Source organism: Mobula birostris, chromosome 2 (genome assembly GCF_030028105.1).
Source record: "Mobula birostris isolate sMobBir1 chromosome 2, sMobBir1.hap1, whole genome shotgun sequence".
NCBI lineage: Eukaryota > Metazoa > Chordata > Chondrichthyes > Myliobatiformes > Myliobatidae > Mobula > Mobula birostris.
Genome location: NC_092371.1, coordinates 26,590,581 through 26,610,907, shown reverse-complemented (window position 1 = coordinate 26,610,907; position 20,327 = coordinate 26,590,581). Strand labels below are relative to the sequence as shown.

The following is a 20,327-nucleotide window of genomic DNA, read 5'->3' as shown; positions in this document are numbered from 1 at the left end:
ATTGAGAATGCATTTGATCAAAAATTCCAGTGGCAGCTGTCTCCTTCATCAATTCTGAAACCTGGAGCGGGGTGGGTGGGGGGGAATGCGGCTAAAGTCAGAGGTCCAAGGCACAGGCTGATACAGACCAAGTGTGCTAACATGGGGGAGAAAGTTCACTGTGTTTTACTTCCTGCCTCCTAGAAAATTATACTACATGCTGTCACATCCTGATGCTTTTTGCAATCCAAAGATTCTTCTGAAGTCAGGATGAGGCATAAAACTTGATACTTAAGATTGTTTTATTACGTGTTACAAGAGCAAAGATGATGAGCAGGAAGGTGTTGAGAGACAATGAAAAGAGAGACTAAAAGTAGTGTGGTCTTCCCATACCAAACTACTGAGAAAAGAAAACTCTATTGATAACAGTTAACCAAATAACATAGACAGATTCAAGTAAGATGACACCCCCCACTGAAACCAAGAAGTTTCCAAAAAATACAGTGGCAATGCAACCACTGCACAATCACATGTATACTGTGGCATGCAAAAGTTTGGGCACCCCGGTCAAAATTTCTGTTACTGTGAATAGTTAAGTGAGTAGAAGATGAACTGATCTCCAAAAGTCATAAAGTTAAAGATGAAACATTCTTTTCAACATTTTAAGCAAGATTAGTGGATTATTTTTGTTTTGTACAATTTTAGAGTGAAAAAAGGAAAGGAACACCATGCAAAAGTTTGGGCACCCCAAGAGGTTTGAGCTCTCAGATAACTTTTACCAAGGTCTCAGACCTTAATTAGCTTGTTAGGGCTATGGCTAGTTCACAGTCATCGTTAGGAAAGGCCAGGTGATGTAAATTTCAAAGCTTTATGAATACCCTGACTCCTCAAACCTTGTCCCAACAATCAGCAGCCATGAGCTCATCCAAGCAGCTGCCTAGCACTCTGAAAATTAAATGATGCCCACAAAGCAGGAGAAGGCTATAAGAAGATAGCAAAGCATTTTCAGGTAGCTGTTTCTCAGTTCATAATGTAATTAAGAAATGGCAGTTAACAGGAATGGTGGAGGTCAATTTGAGGTCTGGAAGACCAAGAAAACTTTCTGAGAGAACTGCTCGTAGGATCGCTAGAAAGGCAAATCAAAGCCCCCGTTTGACTGCAAAAGACCTTCAGGAAAATTTAGCAGACTCTGGAGTGGTGGCGCACTGTTCTACTGTTCAGCAACACCTGCACAAATATGACCTTCATGGAAGAGTCATCAGAAGAAAACCTTTCCTGCGTCCTCACCACAAAATTCAGCGTCAGAAGTTTGCAAAGAAACATCTAAACAAGCCTGACGCATTTTGGAAACAAGTCCTGCGAACTGATGAAGTTAAAATAGAAATTTTTGGCCGCAATGAGCAAAGGTATGTTTGAAGAAAAAAGCATGCAGAATTTCATGAAAAGAACACCTCTCCAACTGTTAAGCACGGGGGTGGATCGATCATGCTTTGGGCTTGTGTTGCAGCCAGTGGCACGGGGAACATTTCACTGGTAGAGGGAAGAATGAATTCAATTAAATACCAGCAAATTCTGGAAGCAAATATCCCACCGTCTGTAAAAAAGCTGAAGATGAAAGGAGGATGGCTTCTACAACAGGATAATGATCCTAAACACACCTCAAAATTCGCAATGGACTACCTCAATAGGCGCAAGCTGAAGTTTTTGCCATAGCCCTCATAGTCCCCCGACCTAAACATCATTGGAAATCTGCGGGTAGACCTCAAAAGAGAAATGCATGCAAGACGGCCCAAAAATCTCACAGAACTAGAAGCCTTTTGCAAGGCAGAATGGGTGAATATCCTCCAAACAAAAATTGAAAGACTCTTAGCTGGCTACAGAAAGCGTTTACAAGCCGTGACACTTGACTAAGTACTGACCATGCAGGGTGCCCAAACTTTTGCTTCGGGCCCTTTTTCTTTTCTGTTATTTTGAAACTGTAAAAGATGGAAATAAAAAAGTAATCTTGCTTAAAATATTAAAGAAATATGCCTTTCGGAAATCAGGTCATCTTTTACTCAGTTAGCTATTCACAGTAACAGAAATTTTGACTGGTTTACCCAAACTTTTGCATGCCACTGTATAATTTGAACTACAAAAATTATCAATTCTTCAACCTAATCCAGGATATGAACACCCTATACATAAGAGGCAAGTCTTGGGAAGACTGGTGAATCTCTGGACTGTAGGCATCTTTTGAGGGGTTGGAACTGAAGAGGGCACTTCACTATGTCTTCACACCATCAACACTCCATCTCCCCTTTAAACCACAACAATTGGGGAATGGATTAAACCGAGCAGAACGAGAAGCACTGAGCTGACTCTCTCACTGTATTAGTAAAGTCAGCTTGTGCCTACTCACTCTCACATCACAGCTCTTCCTGTGATTCTCTCCTGCACACTGTTTTTCCATTTCTAATTAATAGAAGTGCAGGTGCAACCCTGCACTGTGCAACATTGTAAAAAACACGATGCAGTAATTTACTGGAGGAACTTCGTAGGTAAAGCAGCATCTGTGGGAGGAAAAAAAAACTGTTGGGGCTTCAATCTGAAATTCTGCATCAAGTTCCAAACATTGAAAACTCCTTTTCTCCCAAAGACTCTGCTCAATCTACTAATTTCCTCCAACAGAATGTTTGTTGCTCCAGATTGAATCTGTAGTCTCGCCTATCTCCATTGAAACAACAGTATCAATAGGAGTTACATTCAATTGCCCAGAAAATCCACCACAGCCAAAGGCCTATGAGTGCAAGATTATCAGTTTTATTTTACATACAGAGGAACAATAATAGAAAGCAAAGCTCTGCACTGTGTACTCTGTCAAGGCCTTTAGCCAAATATCCAGCTTCGTCTTATGATTCAGCAGTTTTGTTTGAAGAAAGGATGAAAATTGAAAAATGTATTTTGGTCAACTGAAATGCCAGTTCCTCAGGAATCCTCTAAAAATATTTTTCAATGCTATCTTTGCTGATAGATTAGTCAATTAGATTTTTGTTTACTCAAGGTCAAGGGGTTCTTACAGAAACTTACAAAAATATAAGAGTGCTGGCTAGACCAACTGCAGGAAGGGAGTTCCCAACAAGTGGGAAGTCCAGGACAGGGAGTCATAATCCAAAGATGAAGGGAACCAGATGAGTGACCAAGATGAAGACAAAGATGAGGAGAAATTTCTGTTCCCAGAGGGCAATGATAATGTAAAATTCTCAACAGAAAGATGGCTTTTTTTTGAAATTTCCTGTATCATTTCCATCCAATATAGATAGCCTCCCAGTTATACTCTTCATCTCAAGTGAAAAGATTCTGAAGATACAAAATACAGCATCAAAATTAAAGATTCCCTTTCCCAAAGAAATAAGCTTTGTACCTGCAACCACATCTTCAAATAATATACATAATTTACATATCAACCTTTAATTAATTCTGCAAGCCATGTTTTGAGGTTATTCTTGTAAATTAACCTATAAATGTATAGTATTAATTTGTTGAATCATAATGCACTGCCTCCAAAATCAAATATCCCTCTGTAAGCATGGTGCAAAAGCCTAACTTTGAACACCAGTTACAGTCTGCCCAAACAATATATTTTTGTAATCCTTCTTGAAATTAAGACAGACATTGGTCATTTTTCACTAGAATTTAGTATTTGGAAATAGAAAAAGTATTCAAAAATTTTGAGTTAGAAAGCAGGAAACCATACATCAGATTTGTCTAACATCTGTCACAGGGAAAACGTTTGAAGCTACTTTTGAAAGTATAGTAGTGCCCTTACAAAAAATTCAAGGTAATTATGTAAAGTCATCATGTTTTGGGATAGGGAAATCTCATCTGACCAATGGATTTTTTTTAAAACAACTTATACTGTGGGTAAAAGATAGATAATTAGATTTCCAGAAGGCATCCTGCAAAGCTCTGCCAAGTTATTATGGAAGATACCTGCTCACGATGTAGGAACTAACATATTGGCCTGGAACAGGGATTCCCAACCTGCCTCCATGGACCACTTGCCTAATGGTTTCAGTCCATGGCATGTCAACGTTTGGGAACTCCTGGCCGAGAAGAATAATTGCCTAACAGCAAACAAGCATAATTGTACCTTTTTCTGTTTGGCAAGATGCAACAAAGTAAGGTGCTGCGGGGATCGGAGCTGAGGCTTCGTCTATTAACAACTTATATAAATGTGTTGAATGAAAGTATTGAAGGTGTGGCTGCTAAATTTGCAGATGACACAAAGATTGACTAGGAAAGTAGTGAAGGGGTCTCAAGGCATTTACAAAGGCACATAGAAAGGTTAAGTAAATGGGCAAGGATCTGGCAAATTGAAACATTAAGTTTTGAAAGGAAAAATTTAAAAAGGAAGCATAATCTAAATGATGAGAAAATACAAACGAATCGGTGCTTCAGTGCATAATTTGCAGATGATAGGGAGGCACACAGTTGCCTTCTAGGTTAGAACAGGTGAAGTGGTGCAGATACGAAAGGCTAGCCTCAAAGAAAGACAGGGATAAAAATAGGAACAATGAGCCAGACAATATTGTAGAGAACTGGTGTAGGTCTGTAAACATGGGACATGATTAGTGGGTATGCAGCGTTGGGTGCACTGGATGAGAAAGTACAGCAGGATAGAAAGGCATAATCAGTACTGGGGGATGATCAAGATAATCTCAGTTACTGAATGCTGAGAATATGGAATCAAGTGGAAATTAAGAAACTGAAGCAACAGTAATCTGAGAATCTAAAATTATACATACCATTGGAGAGAAGTAGAAGTAAGGATCAACAAGTTGAAAATTTAACAAGACAGAAGGAAACCTCTTAGAAGGTTACAATGAATACTGTTCTCCCCATTTATGAATATTTTACAGATTTATTGTACACATTCAACATATTTGTTAGAATGACTTTCAATTACTTACCTTGTGACAAACTTGAGTTTTTATCTCTTTCATAGCACGGTCCGAGAAGACACAGCCACAAGCACGAAGATAGCAAAATCTATCAGGAAATCAGTCAGATTACAAACTGCAGCGATGATTAAATGCAATGTTTTAATAACATTGAGTTATTGCAAATATTGGTTTTAAATAAATTATCTTTAAAATGATTGATAAAAGATCCTCCAAGTGAACCTTTCCACCTTTGATGGAAAAGAAACACAATTCCCATGAATTTGAAAAGGATGACAAACCAAATCAAATAACAGTCTATGAAAGGGGAGAGAGCCTCATGATAAGGTGTCATGACGACAACCTTTACCTCAATGTCAACAACAGAAACTGGTCACTGACTTCAGGAAAGCAGGTGGGGGGGGGGGGGAGTTAGTGAACATGCTCCTGCTTACATCAGTGATGCTGAGGTCAGGAGGGTTGTGGGCTTCAAGTTCTTTGAAATAAATATCACCAATACCCTGCCTTGATCCAACCACCTAAACACATCACTCCCTATACATCCTCAGGAGGTTAAAGAGATTGGACATGTCCCAGCTATTACTTTTACCGATGCATCAGAAAATAATGATGGCTTGGTATAGTAACTGCTCTGTCCAAGACCACAGGAAACTGCAGAGTTGGTTGGACACAATTTCATTACAACAGTGCTTTGAAGTTGTACAGTACAAGGGAGAACAATAACAGAATGCCAAGTGAGGTGTTACAGTTGCAGAGAAAGTGCAAGCGGGTAATAAGGTGCAAGGCCATGATAAGGTAGATTGTGAAGTTAAGAGTCCATCTTATCATACAAAGTAGTCTTGTAACAGTGGGTTAGAAGCTGCCCATGAGCCTGCATCCTCGAGGAAATCAGCTTCACATCCGTGTCTACATTTCTTGCTGCTTCACTAAAGCAGGCAATATTATCAAAGAACATTTCCACCCAGACATTCTCTTTTTACCCTCTCCCCCACTGGGTAAAAGACAGAAAAGCCTGAAAGCACATATACAAGGATGAAGGACAGCTTCTATCCCACTGTCACAAAATTACTTTTATGATAAAATGGACTCTTGACCTCACAATGTACTTTATCATGGCTCTGCATCTTATTACCTGCCTGCACTTTCTCTGCTCCAGGGGTGTTAGTCAACAACGAAGCATTATACAGATGTTGTTTTAATTTACAGGGGGAAAAATATTTGCCCATTATTTTCCACACTGCAGAAAAGATAGCCTGACAGAAATAGAAACTGTCAGAAAGCAAAAGTTACTAAACATGAAATGAATATGTACAATAATTGACGAAGATAAATAGCCATTTTCACATTGTGAAACGGTAGCTAAACAAAACAACTAACAAAAGGTACAAGATGCAAAAAAATCTTGCCCCTCAGGAGTCATGTCAAGAGGGAGGTCATACACAATTGAGAGGAGGCCATGAAAGTTATAGCAGCAGATGAATTTGCTTTATTATACCCAAAAAAAATCACTGCACTTCTGCTGTCAGCCAAATTGTGTCTTGAAATACAGACAGACAATTTTAAGGTCAAAGATAAATCAAATTCAAACAACTTACTTCTGTCGCCCATTCATTTCCAAACCAACCACAGGACAGATGAAAGCAGCACAGTGCAGGTCTTCAAACTTATCACCTTTTGTGTTGGCCTTGTCACCCTTCCAAGCTGGATTATTGGTCAGATTTAGCTCCTTGACATCCTGAGGATTATATAAAAAAAAACCATGGAATATCCTGGTCTAATTAACTCTTTCCTAATAAAGGGGTAGGTTATGTCAACTTCCCTCTTCACAAAGTGCTTATTCAAGGCATATTAAAATCCAAAATCCATCTCAAACCTGGAAATTTGTATTATTAATTTGCATCATTGCTCCAGGAGTATTAGTCAGCCAAAGAACAGAATATACTTTATTCTACAATTGTCTCTACTCAACATATCTAAGTGAATGAAGGGGACTCCAATCTATGGTAATATCTGTAGCAGGAATTACATTATAGACTCTTAGAATTTACTTCTGTAGTTTATTGGTCCTCTACTACCAGAGAAATAAATATACTTTCCTCTTACAATGTCCAAGCAAGTTGAGCTATTATTTCTCAATCACCTTGGATCAGCTTTATACCCTACAGAAGTGTCAATTCAAGTGGGCTTTGGTACCCTTTTTAAGCCCATTCAGCATTGCCAACACTTTGCCAATTAAACAGTAACGTATCCGAGATATCCAAACACACTTATGCGCAGACTCCAGGATTTACTGAATGATGATGCCACAACTGTCTCTATATTGCTTCACTTGACTCCATTTTTCTGGGAATTACCACTGAGATCCAATGTGTATGTTCAATTTTCTCTCTTGGGGACAGCACAGGAGTACAGCTGATTAAGATACTGTCTCACAGCTTCAACCCTGAGCTTGATGCCGTCTGTATGGAGTTTGCACATTATCCTTGTGACAGCATCACCTTCCTCTGAGAGTTCTAGTCTTCTACCACATCCCAAAGATGTATGGGTTGACAAGTTAATTTACCCCTGTAAACTTCACCCAATATGTCAGTTGCCATGATTGAACAGCACAGCAGGCTTGATGGCCTGAGTCTGCTCCTATGTCTTACGGTAGAATCGGGGCGGGGGCAGTGTAAAATTGGATTAGTGTAAATGATTAGCATGGAACTGATGTGCCAAAAGGCTTATTTCCAAGTTACATCACCAAGGGTCTCTGGGCATCTCTGATTCAGGATCAAAAATCACAGGTTTCCAAATCAGAATTTTTGGTCAACATATACAGTGGATTCCAGTTAAATCAGATGAGTACATTTTGCCCCAATTAAGCAGTTGACCCAATTAGCCAAAGCTTCAAGGAAGTAGTCATAAATGTCTATTAAAAAAAACTGTAATAGATTTTATATTTAAATGAAATACCAAACAAATTGGAATACTACCAATAGTACTACAATACTATAAAACTGTGTATTAGGTCCTAATAGTAATCAGAGGAATTTATCTAGTGCACAATAAACAAAATCAGCTTGGACGCTAGTACAGATGATGGACTGCCTTCATACAATGCTATTGACATTGCATCCTCCAAATCCACAAACACATGCAACTGATGGTATTGAAAAACTAATCACTCTAAGCACAGTATAGCATCTCACGGCTACACAAGTGTGCATGACTGATGTTAGTTAGAACCTGTTTGGCAACCATTTCAGAGCACAATGGTAGCGTAGTGGTTAGCATGGCACTATTACAGCTTGGAGTTGCAGAGTTCAGAGTTCAATTTGTGGGTTAGTGGGGCGGAGCGGCTCGAAGGTCCTACACCACGCTGTATCGCTAAATAAATAAGATAAAGTCTCTTACCCCAACTAAGTGGCATAGTATCCCAAATAAACAAAGGGAATCCCAATTATTTTCTCGATTAGTTTTTGTAGTTTAAGAGTTGTCCCAAATAAGCGGCTGCCTCAATTAACCGATACCCAATTAACCAGAATCCACTGTATCAAATATGCATTAATTCAGTAGTTATTCTAATATATCACAGCTTCCACTGTTAACAAAATGTTACTTACAGCTTTCCCAAATGCAAAAGATTGTCAGGGAGATTTTAAAGGGTACATACTGCACCAAAATGCCAGCTAGATCGCACCACTGAACTAGGATAGGATAGGCCTTGTGTAACAGTCTCAGCTAACGTGAACAACAGGATCCCAAGGCACAGATTCCAGTTTGCTGGCCTGCCCCTGCACAGTCCAGTCCTGTAGTCACAATCATAGTCCTTCACTTCAAGAGAATGCTAGTGTTTCCAACAAGCTCAAAGCTCTCAAAGCCCATCAAATGGTTTATCAAAAGCTGCACAAATACTTTTTTAGCTACACCGAACAATTTATAGTATGAACATTAAGTCCATGTACCATTTTATCTTACAAATTTGCCTTTAAGTGCTAAGACTTGTTTAAAAATCCTGAATGGAGAAACAACCCAAAATGGTCAGATATACTCTCAATAAAGTCAGTTTTATGAATGTTCATTCATGAATTTATGCAGAAAATTCCAAACCAGAGCACCACCCCCCCACCCCCAAAACCTTTCCCTTTACCTAAAATCACCAGGAACCTATGAAGATTGTAAAACCAACCATTATACCAAGAAATTATATATGTACTATTCCTTACTAAAAAATGACTAGATCAAAATAACAAATGCTATTTGTGAGGATGTAAATGTCACTGCAGCATCAGTTACCCATGTACACAAACTGCAATGTTAATGCCACTTTTCAATTGGAATCGTAGTTTCAGAGGTACATATGAAACAAAATCCTCAGAATTTCCTATTTAAACACTTCACAAGACAAGATCACAAGACAAAGGAGCAGAAGTAGGCTATTCGGCCCATCGAGTCTGCTCCGCAGCTCCCCCATGAGCTAAACTATTCACCCATCTAGTTCCAATTTCTGGCTTTTTCCCCATATCCCTTGATACCCTGACCAATTAGATACCTGTCAATCTCCCCCTTAAACACCCTCAATGATCGGGCCTCCACAGCCATACGTGGCAACGAATTCCACAAATCCACGACCCCCTGGCTAAAAAAATTTCTCCTCATCTCTGTTTTAACTGGGTACCCTCTAATTCTAAGACTATGGCCTCTTGTCCTGGACTCAACCACCAAGGGAAACAACCTTTCCACATTTACTCTGTCCAAACCTTTCCACACTTACTCTGTCCAACCCTTTCAATATTCGAAATGTTTCTATGAGATCCCCTCTCATTCTTCTATACTCTAATGAATACAGTCCAAGAGCCGACAAACGCTCCTCATATGTTAGCCGCTGCATTCCAGGAATCGTCCTCGTAAATCTTCTCTGAACTCTCTCCAACATCAGTACATCCTTTCTAAGATAGGGGGCCCAAAACTGCACACAGTATTCCAAATGAGGTCTCACTAGTGCCCCACAGAGCCTCATCAACACCTCCTTACTCTTATACACTATTCCTCTTGAAATGAATGCCAAAATAGCATTCGCTTTCCTTACCGCCGATCCAACTTGGTGGTTAACCTTTAGGGTATCCTGCACGAGGACCCCCAAGTCCCTTTCCATTTCCGATTTTTGAATTTTCTCCCCATCTAAATAATAATCTGCCCAATTATTTCTTCTTCCAAAATGTACAACCATACATTTGTCAACGTTGTATCTCATCTGCCATTTCTTTGCCCACTCTCCTAAACTGACTAAGTCTCTCTGCAACTTTTCAGTTTCTTCAACATTTCCTGCTCCTCCACCTATCTTGGTGTCATCCGCAAACTTAGCCACAAAACCATTTAATCCATAATCCAAATCATCGATATACATCGTAAAAAGAAGCGGCCCCAACACCGACCCCTGCGGAACACCACTAGTAACCAGCAACCAATCAGGATCCCTTTATTCCCACCCTTTGCTTTCTGCCTATCAGCCAGTGCTCCACCCATTTCAATATCTTTCCTATAATTCCATGGGCTCTCATCTTATTAAGCAGCCTCATATGCGGCACCTTATCGAAGGCCTTTTGAAAATCCAAATACACAACATCCACAGCCTCTCCCTTATCAATCTTATTTGAGATTACCTCAAAAAATTCCAATAGGTTGGTGAGGCAGGATCTTTCCTTCATGAAACCATGCTGGCTTCGGCCTATCTTGTCATGCACTTCCAGGTATTTCATAACCTCGTCCTTGAGGATTGACTCCAATATCTTTCCAGCTACCGATGTCAGACTAATAGGTCTGTAATTTTCTTTTTGCTGCCTCCTTCCTTTCTTAAATAGCGGAACTACATTTGCGACCTTCCAGTCCTCCGGCACCATGCCAGAGTCTATTGATTCCTGGAAGATCATTTCCAATGCTTCCACAATCTCCAAGGCCACCTCCTTCAGAACCCTTGGGTGCACCTCATCCAGACCGGGAGATTTATCTATTCTTAGTCCACTTAGCTTCCCAAGCACTTTCTATCTAGTAATCTTGACTGTACCTAATTCTATTCCCTGATACCTCTGGCTATCAGGTATATTGCTCATGTCTTCCACTGTGAAGACCGATGCAAAATACTCATTCAGTTCTTCCGCCAACTCTTTGCTATCCATTATAATTTCTCCAGCATCATTTTCAATCGGTCCTGTATCTACCCTTGTCACTCTTCATATACTTAAACTTAGTATCCTTTTTTATGTTAATTGCCAACTTCCTTTCATAATTCATCTTTTCTTTCCTAATGACTTTCTTAGTTTCCTTCTGCAAGTTTTTAATAAGTCTCCCAGTCCTCATTTTCCCACTAATTTTTGCTTCCTTGTACACCGTTTCTTTTGCTTTTATTTTTGCCTTCACCTCTCTCGTTAGCCACATTTTTCCATTCATGATTTTCTTTTTTCTTGGAATATATTTTTCCTGCATTTTCCTTATTTCTTGTAGGAATTTCATCCAATTCTGCTCTGCCATCCCTCCAGTTAGCTTACTTTTTCAATCGACTTGGGCCAGTTCCTCTCTCATAACACTGTAATTTCCCCAGTTCCACTGAAACATCGATACACCTGATACCAGCTTCTCCTTTTCAAATTTGAAACTGAACTCAATCATATTATGATCACTACTTCCAAGGGGTTCCTTTACCTCCAGCTCCCTAATCGCCTCAGGTTCGTTACACAGCACCCAATCCAAAACAGCCGGTCCACTGGTGGGCTTCTGGACAAGCTGCTCCAAAAAGCCATCCTTAAGAGCATTGCTTTTGCCTATCCCCAGAGATCACCCATCCTGGACAGCAAAGACTACTATCATGTGTGACGGGGACCTGAATTACCCCTATGAACTGTGCTTTTGAAAAAGAGAGAGAGAGGTGCCCAACACAAACACCTTGTTAAAAAAGAGGGAGGGGGAGGGGGAGGGGGAGGGGGAGGGGGAGGGGGAGGGGGAGGGGGCGCGGCGAAGACTGCTCACAGCCTGTTTATACTTTCTACAAGGACGCTGCCTGCTTGGAAATTCTTACAGAGAGGGAGGGGAGGAGCTGTTTGAGAGACAGTTGGTATTCAGCACGGAGAGATAAATAGAAGGTCAGATGATAGACCTGGAGGCACATGGTTTTGGACACTGAATGAGCTTTGTTGTGCCCACAGAAAAAGTGGGTTTTGGAGGATCGATCAGGCGGATCGATCTGTGGTTCTTGCATTGTGAAAAGGGTGTGACAGGTGGGGAGTTACTCGTGTGTCCAACCCTCACCTGGGTTGATAATTCCACCACAGAAGAACGGTCCCCTTTGTTGTGGTCATAGTCGGTGACTTCTAAAGAATTTCTGAGGACAACGGGAAGATCAACGGCGTCAGCTCACCTGAAGACTCAAATCTCTCTCTCTCTATCCATCACTATTCAAACTCAATACCACAAACTGAACTGAACTTTACTCATCATAGACTATCTATTTACCCCTAGATTTGAAGCAGTTTGGTTTTCATATATTTCCACATATATATATATATATATATACACACACACACACACACACACACACACACACACGTATACATACACACACACACATTGCTAACCTGTTTGATATATCTGCATTTATATTACTGTATTGTGTAGTTACTAATAAATACCATTAGTTAATAGCAATACTGGACTCCAAAGTGTTTTCTATTTCTGCTGGTTCTTTAACTTGTCACGGGGGGTACATGACACATGCAATTCCACTATGCTCAAAGTCAACCTTTGGGAAATCTAATAGAAAAGATAGTAGCTAAAGAGGTTGTCAGTGTTAGAGTGAGTTTTTTTTGGGTAAATGATTTGTTTACACTTAAATGACTTTGGCCACCAGACTTCTATTTGACAAAGTACTGTGGATTGAGTCCACCACAATGGGCTTCCTAAAAGGTGTGAATATCAGATTTAATGCTGTAGTTTCGAAGACAGTATTGTCTATACATTATAAATATTAATGGTCTTCTATGTTAGCATGTAAAATGCCAAGTGAATCCTAAAGGCTGTGGATACCAACCCAAACATGTTGGCGTCGGAAGGAAAGGATGGTGTGATATTTTGTATGTAGCTTCAAAGGGAAGCATTGTCTATGCATTGTAACTTTTTAAGTAGCAATTGCCTTTGTGCTTAGCATATAAATATCAAGCCCACATTGTGCTAGCAGACTTTTCTGCGGAAAGCATCTCCATCCGTATGATGCCTGCCGTACCTTGTGTGGAATAAAGAAGCTGCTTTGTATCTACCAGTGACTGTCTCTCCAGTGATTTCATCCACGCCACAACAGTCAGTCAATCTAAGAATACGCCAGAGAGAAGGTTGCACTCGACTGATGATCGAGAAGGAAACAAGAAAGGTTTTACTGTGGTGATACACTGTCTGTAAAATTAATGCAACAACAGGAATTCTGCAGATGCTGGAAATTCAAGCAACACCCATCAAAGTTGCTGGTGAACGCAGCAGGCTAGGCAGCATCTCTAGGGAGAGGTACAGTCGACACTTCAGGCCGAGACCACACAGCTTTTCTCTCTCCACAGATACCACCTGACCTGAAATTCACATCCTCTACAAATCCCTTTTGTTTCTTCTAGCAGTCCCTCAGTAATTGACCATTTATAAATAATACATCACTGGTGCAACTCTAGCTTTACTGTATCATGGACATTGTTTTTATCCTATCCACCTTCCTTAACCTTACTTTCTCTTGCCTGGCTCCAATAATGAGCACAATAAAGCAACCATAGAATTGGGAGAACCCCACATCTTGAATGGCAAGAAGAGAAAGCGGCACATGAGCAGAAGAGTGGCACATGGCTGGAATCAATGCCAGTTGGGCTAACAAGAACAGATGATAACATGGGCCAGAACCATATTCTGTTCCAAAATAATTGATTAAGAATCAAAAGTTTAATTTAAGCAGTTCCAACTAAAATTAACAGTTAAAATTTACAATTTTGATTGAAAAATTCAGCACCAAATAGAGATTAAATGAATTGTTAAATCTCACTAAAACTTTAAATTTGAGAGTTTTTGCCAATATTACGATAGCACAAATAATCAAATAGTTACATTTTCAAGATTTAGTAAAACAGATTAGTTAACGACTGTATCACCAAAATACAATATCATACTGGATGAGATTGCTTCAAATACGACTCAAAGATCTGTCAAATGCACTGTTACATCTTTGACAGAACCCATGGAGTCACTACTGGTGTGATGCCATATTACTTCTAGACATTGGGAGCAACGTCACCATATGAAGCTATACAATTTATTAAAATACTGCCTCTTTAGCTTGTACCAGCCCACAATGATTAAGTATCTTATGAAATTACCTCAATGATCCTTTTCTTATTGATTATAGCAGCTGGAAACAGGACAAAAGGTTGACATTTACTGCCCTTCAGTTGGTAGTGGGTACCCTAACGAACCATTGCAGGCTTTGTGAAGAGGTAGATTCAGAACTGCTAGACAGGTTGTTTTGGATTTTGGCATAGCAGTAAAAAGAGAACAAAGAACTGAACACAAAGATTTAAAATGACATTGGAAAACAAAAGATGCAGTCTTAACAGCAGAATGGGTTCCCAGCAGCACAGCCAACAACATTAATCTGTTGATTTACAGACTCACCTTAAGGCTCTTAATGTGTTTTGCAGTCTCAATGATGCATTTGTCTGGAGATTTGTCCAACAAATATTCAATGAGAGCATCTTTGTTGTACAATCTGAAAGACAGCAATCAGAAAGAATATAATCTTCAAATTCTAACAGATAAAGAAATGCAACAAAGGGAATCAATTAAACAGTAAATCAAGTTGAATAATAAAAACTAATCACTGAAATAAAGTCAATGAAACTCAAAATTGATTGCAACCTTAAAAGCTTTGAATACCGCGACATGAAAATGGTGACTATGTTTCTCCTGCACAAAAATTTAGTATTCCATTTTCAATGTACTACTGAATAATGTATCAGAAAAATTTATGGGCGTGGTTATATTGTTGGACACAAGTAGGGGCCTCAATCTATTTCAAAGTTTTCACCATCTACCTCTCAAAATTGAAACCCTGCAGCCCAACAAACCCCCTCAAGCACAAGTCCATCTTTTGAATATGGTTGCTCCATATCAAAGGACAACTAGTTCTCCAACTCGGGTTAGTTAACTCTGCTCTCAAGAAAGACACTTTGCTGACCTCTGGCTTTTAATACCAAGAGCCTTTGGCAGGAAATTGGACCAAACAGACTGCAAACTTAATGTATTGGGCTTTGGAATTTGAAAGATCTGACCTACTCAAAAAAAAATGCACTTGTTCCTCTGCCATGTCACATTCATTTGCAGAAATGTTAGAGGAACTCCTTCCATTCATTTTTCAATATACAAATCAACCCAATTTCAGTCTTACAAAATTTTAAAGATACAGGAACCTGTTGGAAATTAATACTAGCTACATAAACCTCCTGCAGAGGCTAGGATATGTGAACCCACTGGGAAGTGGGGGGAAGAGAACATAAGGAACTATCAACGTGTCGGGCTAACACCAATAATAGGGAAAATTGTCCTAATTGATAACGATAAAATAAGAGAACACAATGAAAATGATAGAATTAAGTAGAGGCTTTCATAAAATGAAAATCATATTTGAGGAGGGCTTCCGGGTCATCAAGGGAATGGCGGCATAAGGAAAAGGTCTCTCGACAAAAAAGAAGGTAAACTGCCCCAAAATCGAATTTAGACAAATACTTAAGATTGCATAACTATATTAATAAAAAGGGCAAGGATGATGTTTAAGAACAAGATTAAAAAGTCCGCTCCGAAGGCTGATAAACATAAAGAGACGCAGCAAGGCGACGGGTCTAGCTCCTCCATGGCAAGCCAGGACGGAGATAATGAGGGGGAATCGGTGACTCTGTCTTTGATTCTCGGAGAGATTCGCGAGTTCCGACAAGATAACAGCAAACAGCTGGAAGATATTAAAGGAGAAATAGTAAAAACTAACTCGCGGATAGATGAAGCCGAAGCGAGGATTGTTGGAATTGAAGAGAAGCTACAAAACGCCGAGGAAGTGATAGCAGAAATGCCGAAGCTGCAAGACCAGCTCCAGTGGAAACTAATAGATCAAGAAGGCCGCTCGAGAAGGGAAAATGTGAGGATTTACGGAGTTTCCGAAGGAACTGAAGGTAAACCCGGATTGATGATTCCCTTTGTGGAGGAGCTGCTTAGAGAGAACCTTGATATACCGGCCGCAAAAGACCTACAGAAAGGGCTCACCGCGCGTTGGCACCACAGCTTCCGGCAGGCGCCCAGCCCAGATCGATTCTGGTCAGATTTCTCAGTTACAGAACGAAGGAAGAAGTGCTTAAAAGGGCATGGCAAAATAAAGGCTTCATGTGGAACAACTGTAAAATCAGTTTAGACCACGACTACGCACCGGGGATTCTTGCCAGACGGAAGGAATATACGGAAACACGGAGAGTCCTGAAGGAAAACAACATCAGATTCCAGACCTTGTATCCAGCTCGGCTGAGAGTCTTTTACGACGAAGGGACAAAAACTTACGCTACGGTGGAGGAGGCAACGTCGGACCTGGTGGACCGGGGACTACCTATTAAAGTTATCACCCAACCGGAGTCGCTACTGGAGAGGATTCGGCAGAAGTCGTGGCAGTTAGTGGGGCAAGGACGCTCCACACGAACCAGAGTGTCAAACTACAAGGAAAAGCTGCAAATATTCAGATGCGAATGTATAGAGAATACAGATTAATTAAGAGAAATGACTGAAAAGAGTAAATCGGACTTAAAGGTAAAATGAAAACTTGTAACTGAAAATAAACTAGGCGGAATAACTTGAATGATAGCAATATGGTCGAGACATAAATAGGAGAAAATTCTCTATGATTATTCAAACTGCTGAGGACCTTCTAACACAGGGTGAAGATAGAGGTTAACCCTCTGAACTGAGGCGGGTCGGTGCTCAGGCCTCACTGTGGGAAGTCGGGAAAAATTTTCAAATGTTACACGTTCAAAAATGTCTAGGGTGTGGTTATATGTCTTGGTTTACTGTTGAGAAGGGATTGCTTACTGTTTGGTTAGAAAAGGAGAATGTTTTTTTTCTACTAGAGAAAAATGCAAACTGAATTGGTAAAAATAATTTCCTATAATGTTAATGGGGTTTTTGAATCCAATTAGAAGAAATAAGATTATGTCTAAATTGAAAAAAGAGAGGGCACAAATAGCTTTCCTCCAGGAAACACATATGAGCCAATCTGAACATGGAAAATTAAAAAGAATGGGCTTTAAGCATGTATTTTATTCATCATATAAATTGAGTCACAAAAGAGGGGTAGCTACTTTAATATCAAGTACTCTTAATTATGAACATATTTCAGAGATTAAAGACAAAGAAGGACGGTTTGTAAAAATCACAGGAAGAATAGAAGGTACAGAAATAACATCGCTGAACGTTTATGCTCCTCCAGGTTGTGAAGGGTCATTTTATAGACACATTTTTGACCTAATGGTCAGTTCTCAAGGGATAGTAATTTGTGGAGGGGACTTTAATATTAGATTAAATCCTGTATTAGATTCTTCAAGAATAGTTACTCAGAATAAACCTCTGACTCGGAAAATGAATTCATTGATGGAGGAGTTGGGAATTATAGATGTCTGGAGGGAATTACACCCTACTAGTAAAGATTATACACATTACTCTTTCCCTCATTCAGCCTATTCAAGGATAGACTATTTCTTTATCTTTAATACAGATAGACTCAGGATAAAAAACTGTAATATTGCAACAATTGATCTGTCGGATCATAGCCCAGTCTCTATGTCTCTAATCCTGGAAAGGAAAATGAGGAAAACACTATGGAGGCTAAACTCACATATACTCAATAACCCGAAGGTAATGGAGAGATTAAGGGGAGAAATCAAAGAATATCTAGACCTTAATGACACGGGAGAAACATCACCAGTGATCTCATGGGATACATTGAAAGCTGTACTGAGGGAAAATTATTTCCATTACCACTCACATGAAAAAAATCAATGCACAAAAATTAGCAGACCTTCAAGGAAAATTAAAACAACTTCAAGTTGTAGATAGCAACAAAAGTAATTCAAATCAAAAACAGGAAATTAGGAAATTGCAAAGTGAAATTGACGATATTTATACGTTGGAAACTCAAAGAAATTTTCTTTACCTGAGACAAAAGAATTATGAAGTAGGAGGTAAATCAGCAAGATTATTAACATATAAATTACAAAAACAACAAGCAGACAATACAATTCATAAAATAAAGAATCCAAAGACAAAGCTTGTGGAGAGTACAATAGGGAAAATTCAAGAGAGTTTTGAAACATATTATCAAGAGCTGTACTCCCAACCCCGGGCCCCCAATGAGCCCTATATAGTCAGTGTATTGAATTTTTTAGATCTACCTAAACTTACAGATTTACAAAATGAAAGTTTATTAGAACCAGTAACTGTCAAAGAACTGAACGTGACCATCTCTAGGTTAAAGGCTGGAAAGTTCTCGGGTTCTGATGGGTTTACCTCAGAGTGGTACAAGTCCCTGAAGACACAGTTAGCCCCATTACTACTTAACACCTTTAATTGGATCTTGCAGAGAGGAGAAACTCCACCTTCCTGGAGAGAAGCGATTATTTCAGTTATTCCTAAAGAGGGTAAAGATAAACTAGAATGTGGCAATTATCAGCCAATTAGTGTTCTTAATTTAGATTACAAACTATTTACATCTATATTAGCGTGCAGATTGGAAAAGCTTTTACCTGGCCTAATCCACTTAGACCAGACTGGATTTATTCAACAAAGACAAACACAGGACAACATAAGGAGAACTCTGCACATATTAGAACAGGTTAATAAGAACGAGACAGAGACAATGGTAGTAGGATTGGACGCTGAGAAAGCTTTTGATTCGGTTAGTTGGGCATTCCTATACAAAGTGTTAGGAAGATTCGGCTTTCAAGAAAAGTTTATTAAAGTAATTCAGACTCTATATGACAGCCCTACAGCCCGAATTAAGATAAATGGGGACCTCTCTGACTCCTTCATCTTAGAGAGGGGCACTAGACAGGGATGCCCAATTTCTCCTCTCCTTTTTGCGCTATATATTGAACCGCTTGCCCAACTAATAAGACAGAGCAAAATCGTAAAAGGTATCAAGGTGGCAGGGATTGAACAGAAAGTGGCATTATTCGCAGGTGATGTTTTGGTCTATCTGAGTGAACCAGAAAAATCATTTATAGGATTGTTTACACAGTTGGATGACTTTGGGAAAATATCAGGTTATAAAATAAATCTAAAGTAAACGCAGGTTATGTCCCTAAATTATACACCATCCAAAAAATTGCAGGATACATACGATCTTAAGTGGGAAGCTAAATCATTAAAATATTTAGGAATAACCCTGCCGAAGGATCTTTCAACACTGTCACAGGTAAATTATGGGCCATTAATCTCAGAGATAAAAGCAGATATGCATAGATGGAATCTTATCCCCTTTTTAAGTTTAAATTCAAGGATAAATACTATAAAAATGAATATTCTTCCTCGGTTATTGTATCTTTTCCGTACTTTACCGGTGGGGGTGGATGATAATCAATTCAGGGAATGGGACAAATGGATTTCCCGTTTCATTTGGCAAGGAAAGAAACCTAGAATTCGATATAACACCTTGCAGTTAGGGAAGGAAGGAGGAGGTATGGTTCTTCCTTGCCTGAGAAATTATTTTTATGCCTCACAGATAACCCCTCTGTTATATTGGTGTAATAGGGAATATAAGGCTAGATGGAAGGAAATAGAATTTGGATTAGTTGACAGTTTTCCTCTACAGGCCTCAATAGCTGACAAAGGATTGATGGCCCAGTTGGAAAAATTTAAAAACAGTTGGATAAATCTTACATTAAAAGTATGGCAGAAGGTGGTTAATTCATGTGGAATTAATAACATGTTAAAACTCTTTAGATGGTGTGCATATGATACCGAATTCCTTCCCAACAGAGGAGATAAAAAATTTGAGCTATGGATAAAGAAAGGTCTTGCAACCTACCTCTCATTTACAGATAAAAGAGTATTACAAAGTTTCCAAATCCTGCAGGACAAACATGGCCTAGAACACAATGACTTTTTTAGGTACCTTCAAGTACGAAACTATGTTAACCAGAGTTGTAGATATACAGACCTATCAACAGTAGAATTAGAGTTTTTCAAGATTCTGAATTCAGCTTGCAGTTCAATACCTAGTAAATCAGTTTCTCGATTATATAATGCACTCTCCCATGCTAAAAATGGAAATACACTGTATATTAAAGAGAAGTGGGAGAAAGAAGCGGGGTTGGT

The 20,327-nt window shown here is 39.4% G+C and overlaps 1 protein-coding gene across 1 annotated transcript in view; it reads right to left on the bottom strand.

The window, feature by feature from the left end:
• rtf2 (replication termination factor 2) overlaps positions 1 to 20,327 on the bottom strand; it is a 65,860-nt gene that overhangs the window by 33,916 nt on the left and 11,617 nt on the right. Inside the window, exons 3-5 of the mRNA XM_072239057.1 lie at positions 14,598 to 14,691; positions 6,518 to 6,657; positions 4,932 to 5,010 (exon numbers count right to left, since the gene is read on the bottom strand). Coding sequence (XP_072095158.1) covers positions 4,932 to 5,010; positions 6,518 to 6,657; positions 14,598 to 14,691 — 313 coding nt within the window. The remainder of the gene's footprint in view (positions 1 to 4,931; positions 5,011 to 6,517; positions 6,658 to 14,597; positions 14,692 to 20,327) is intronic.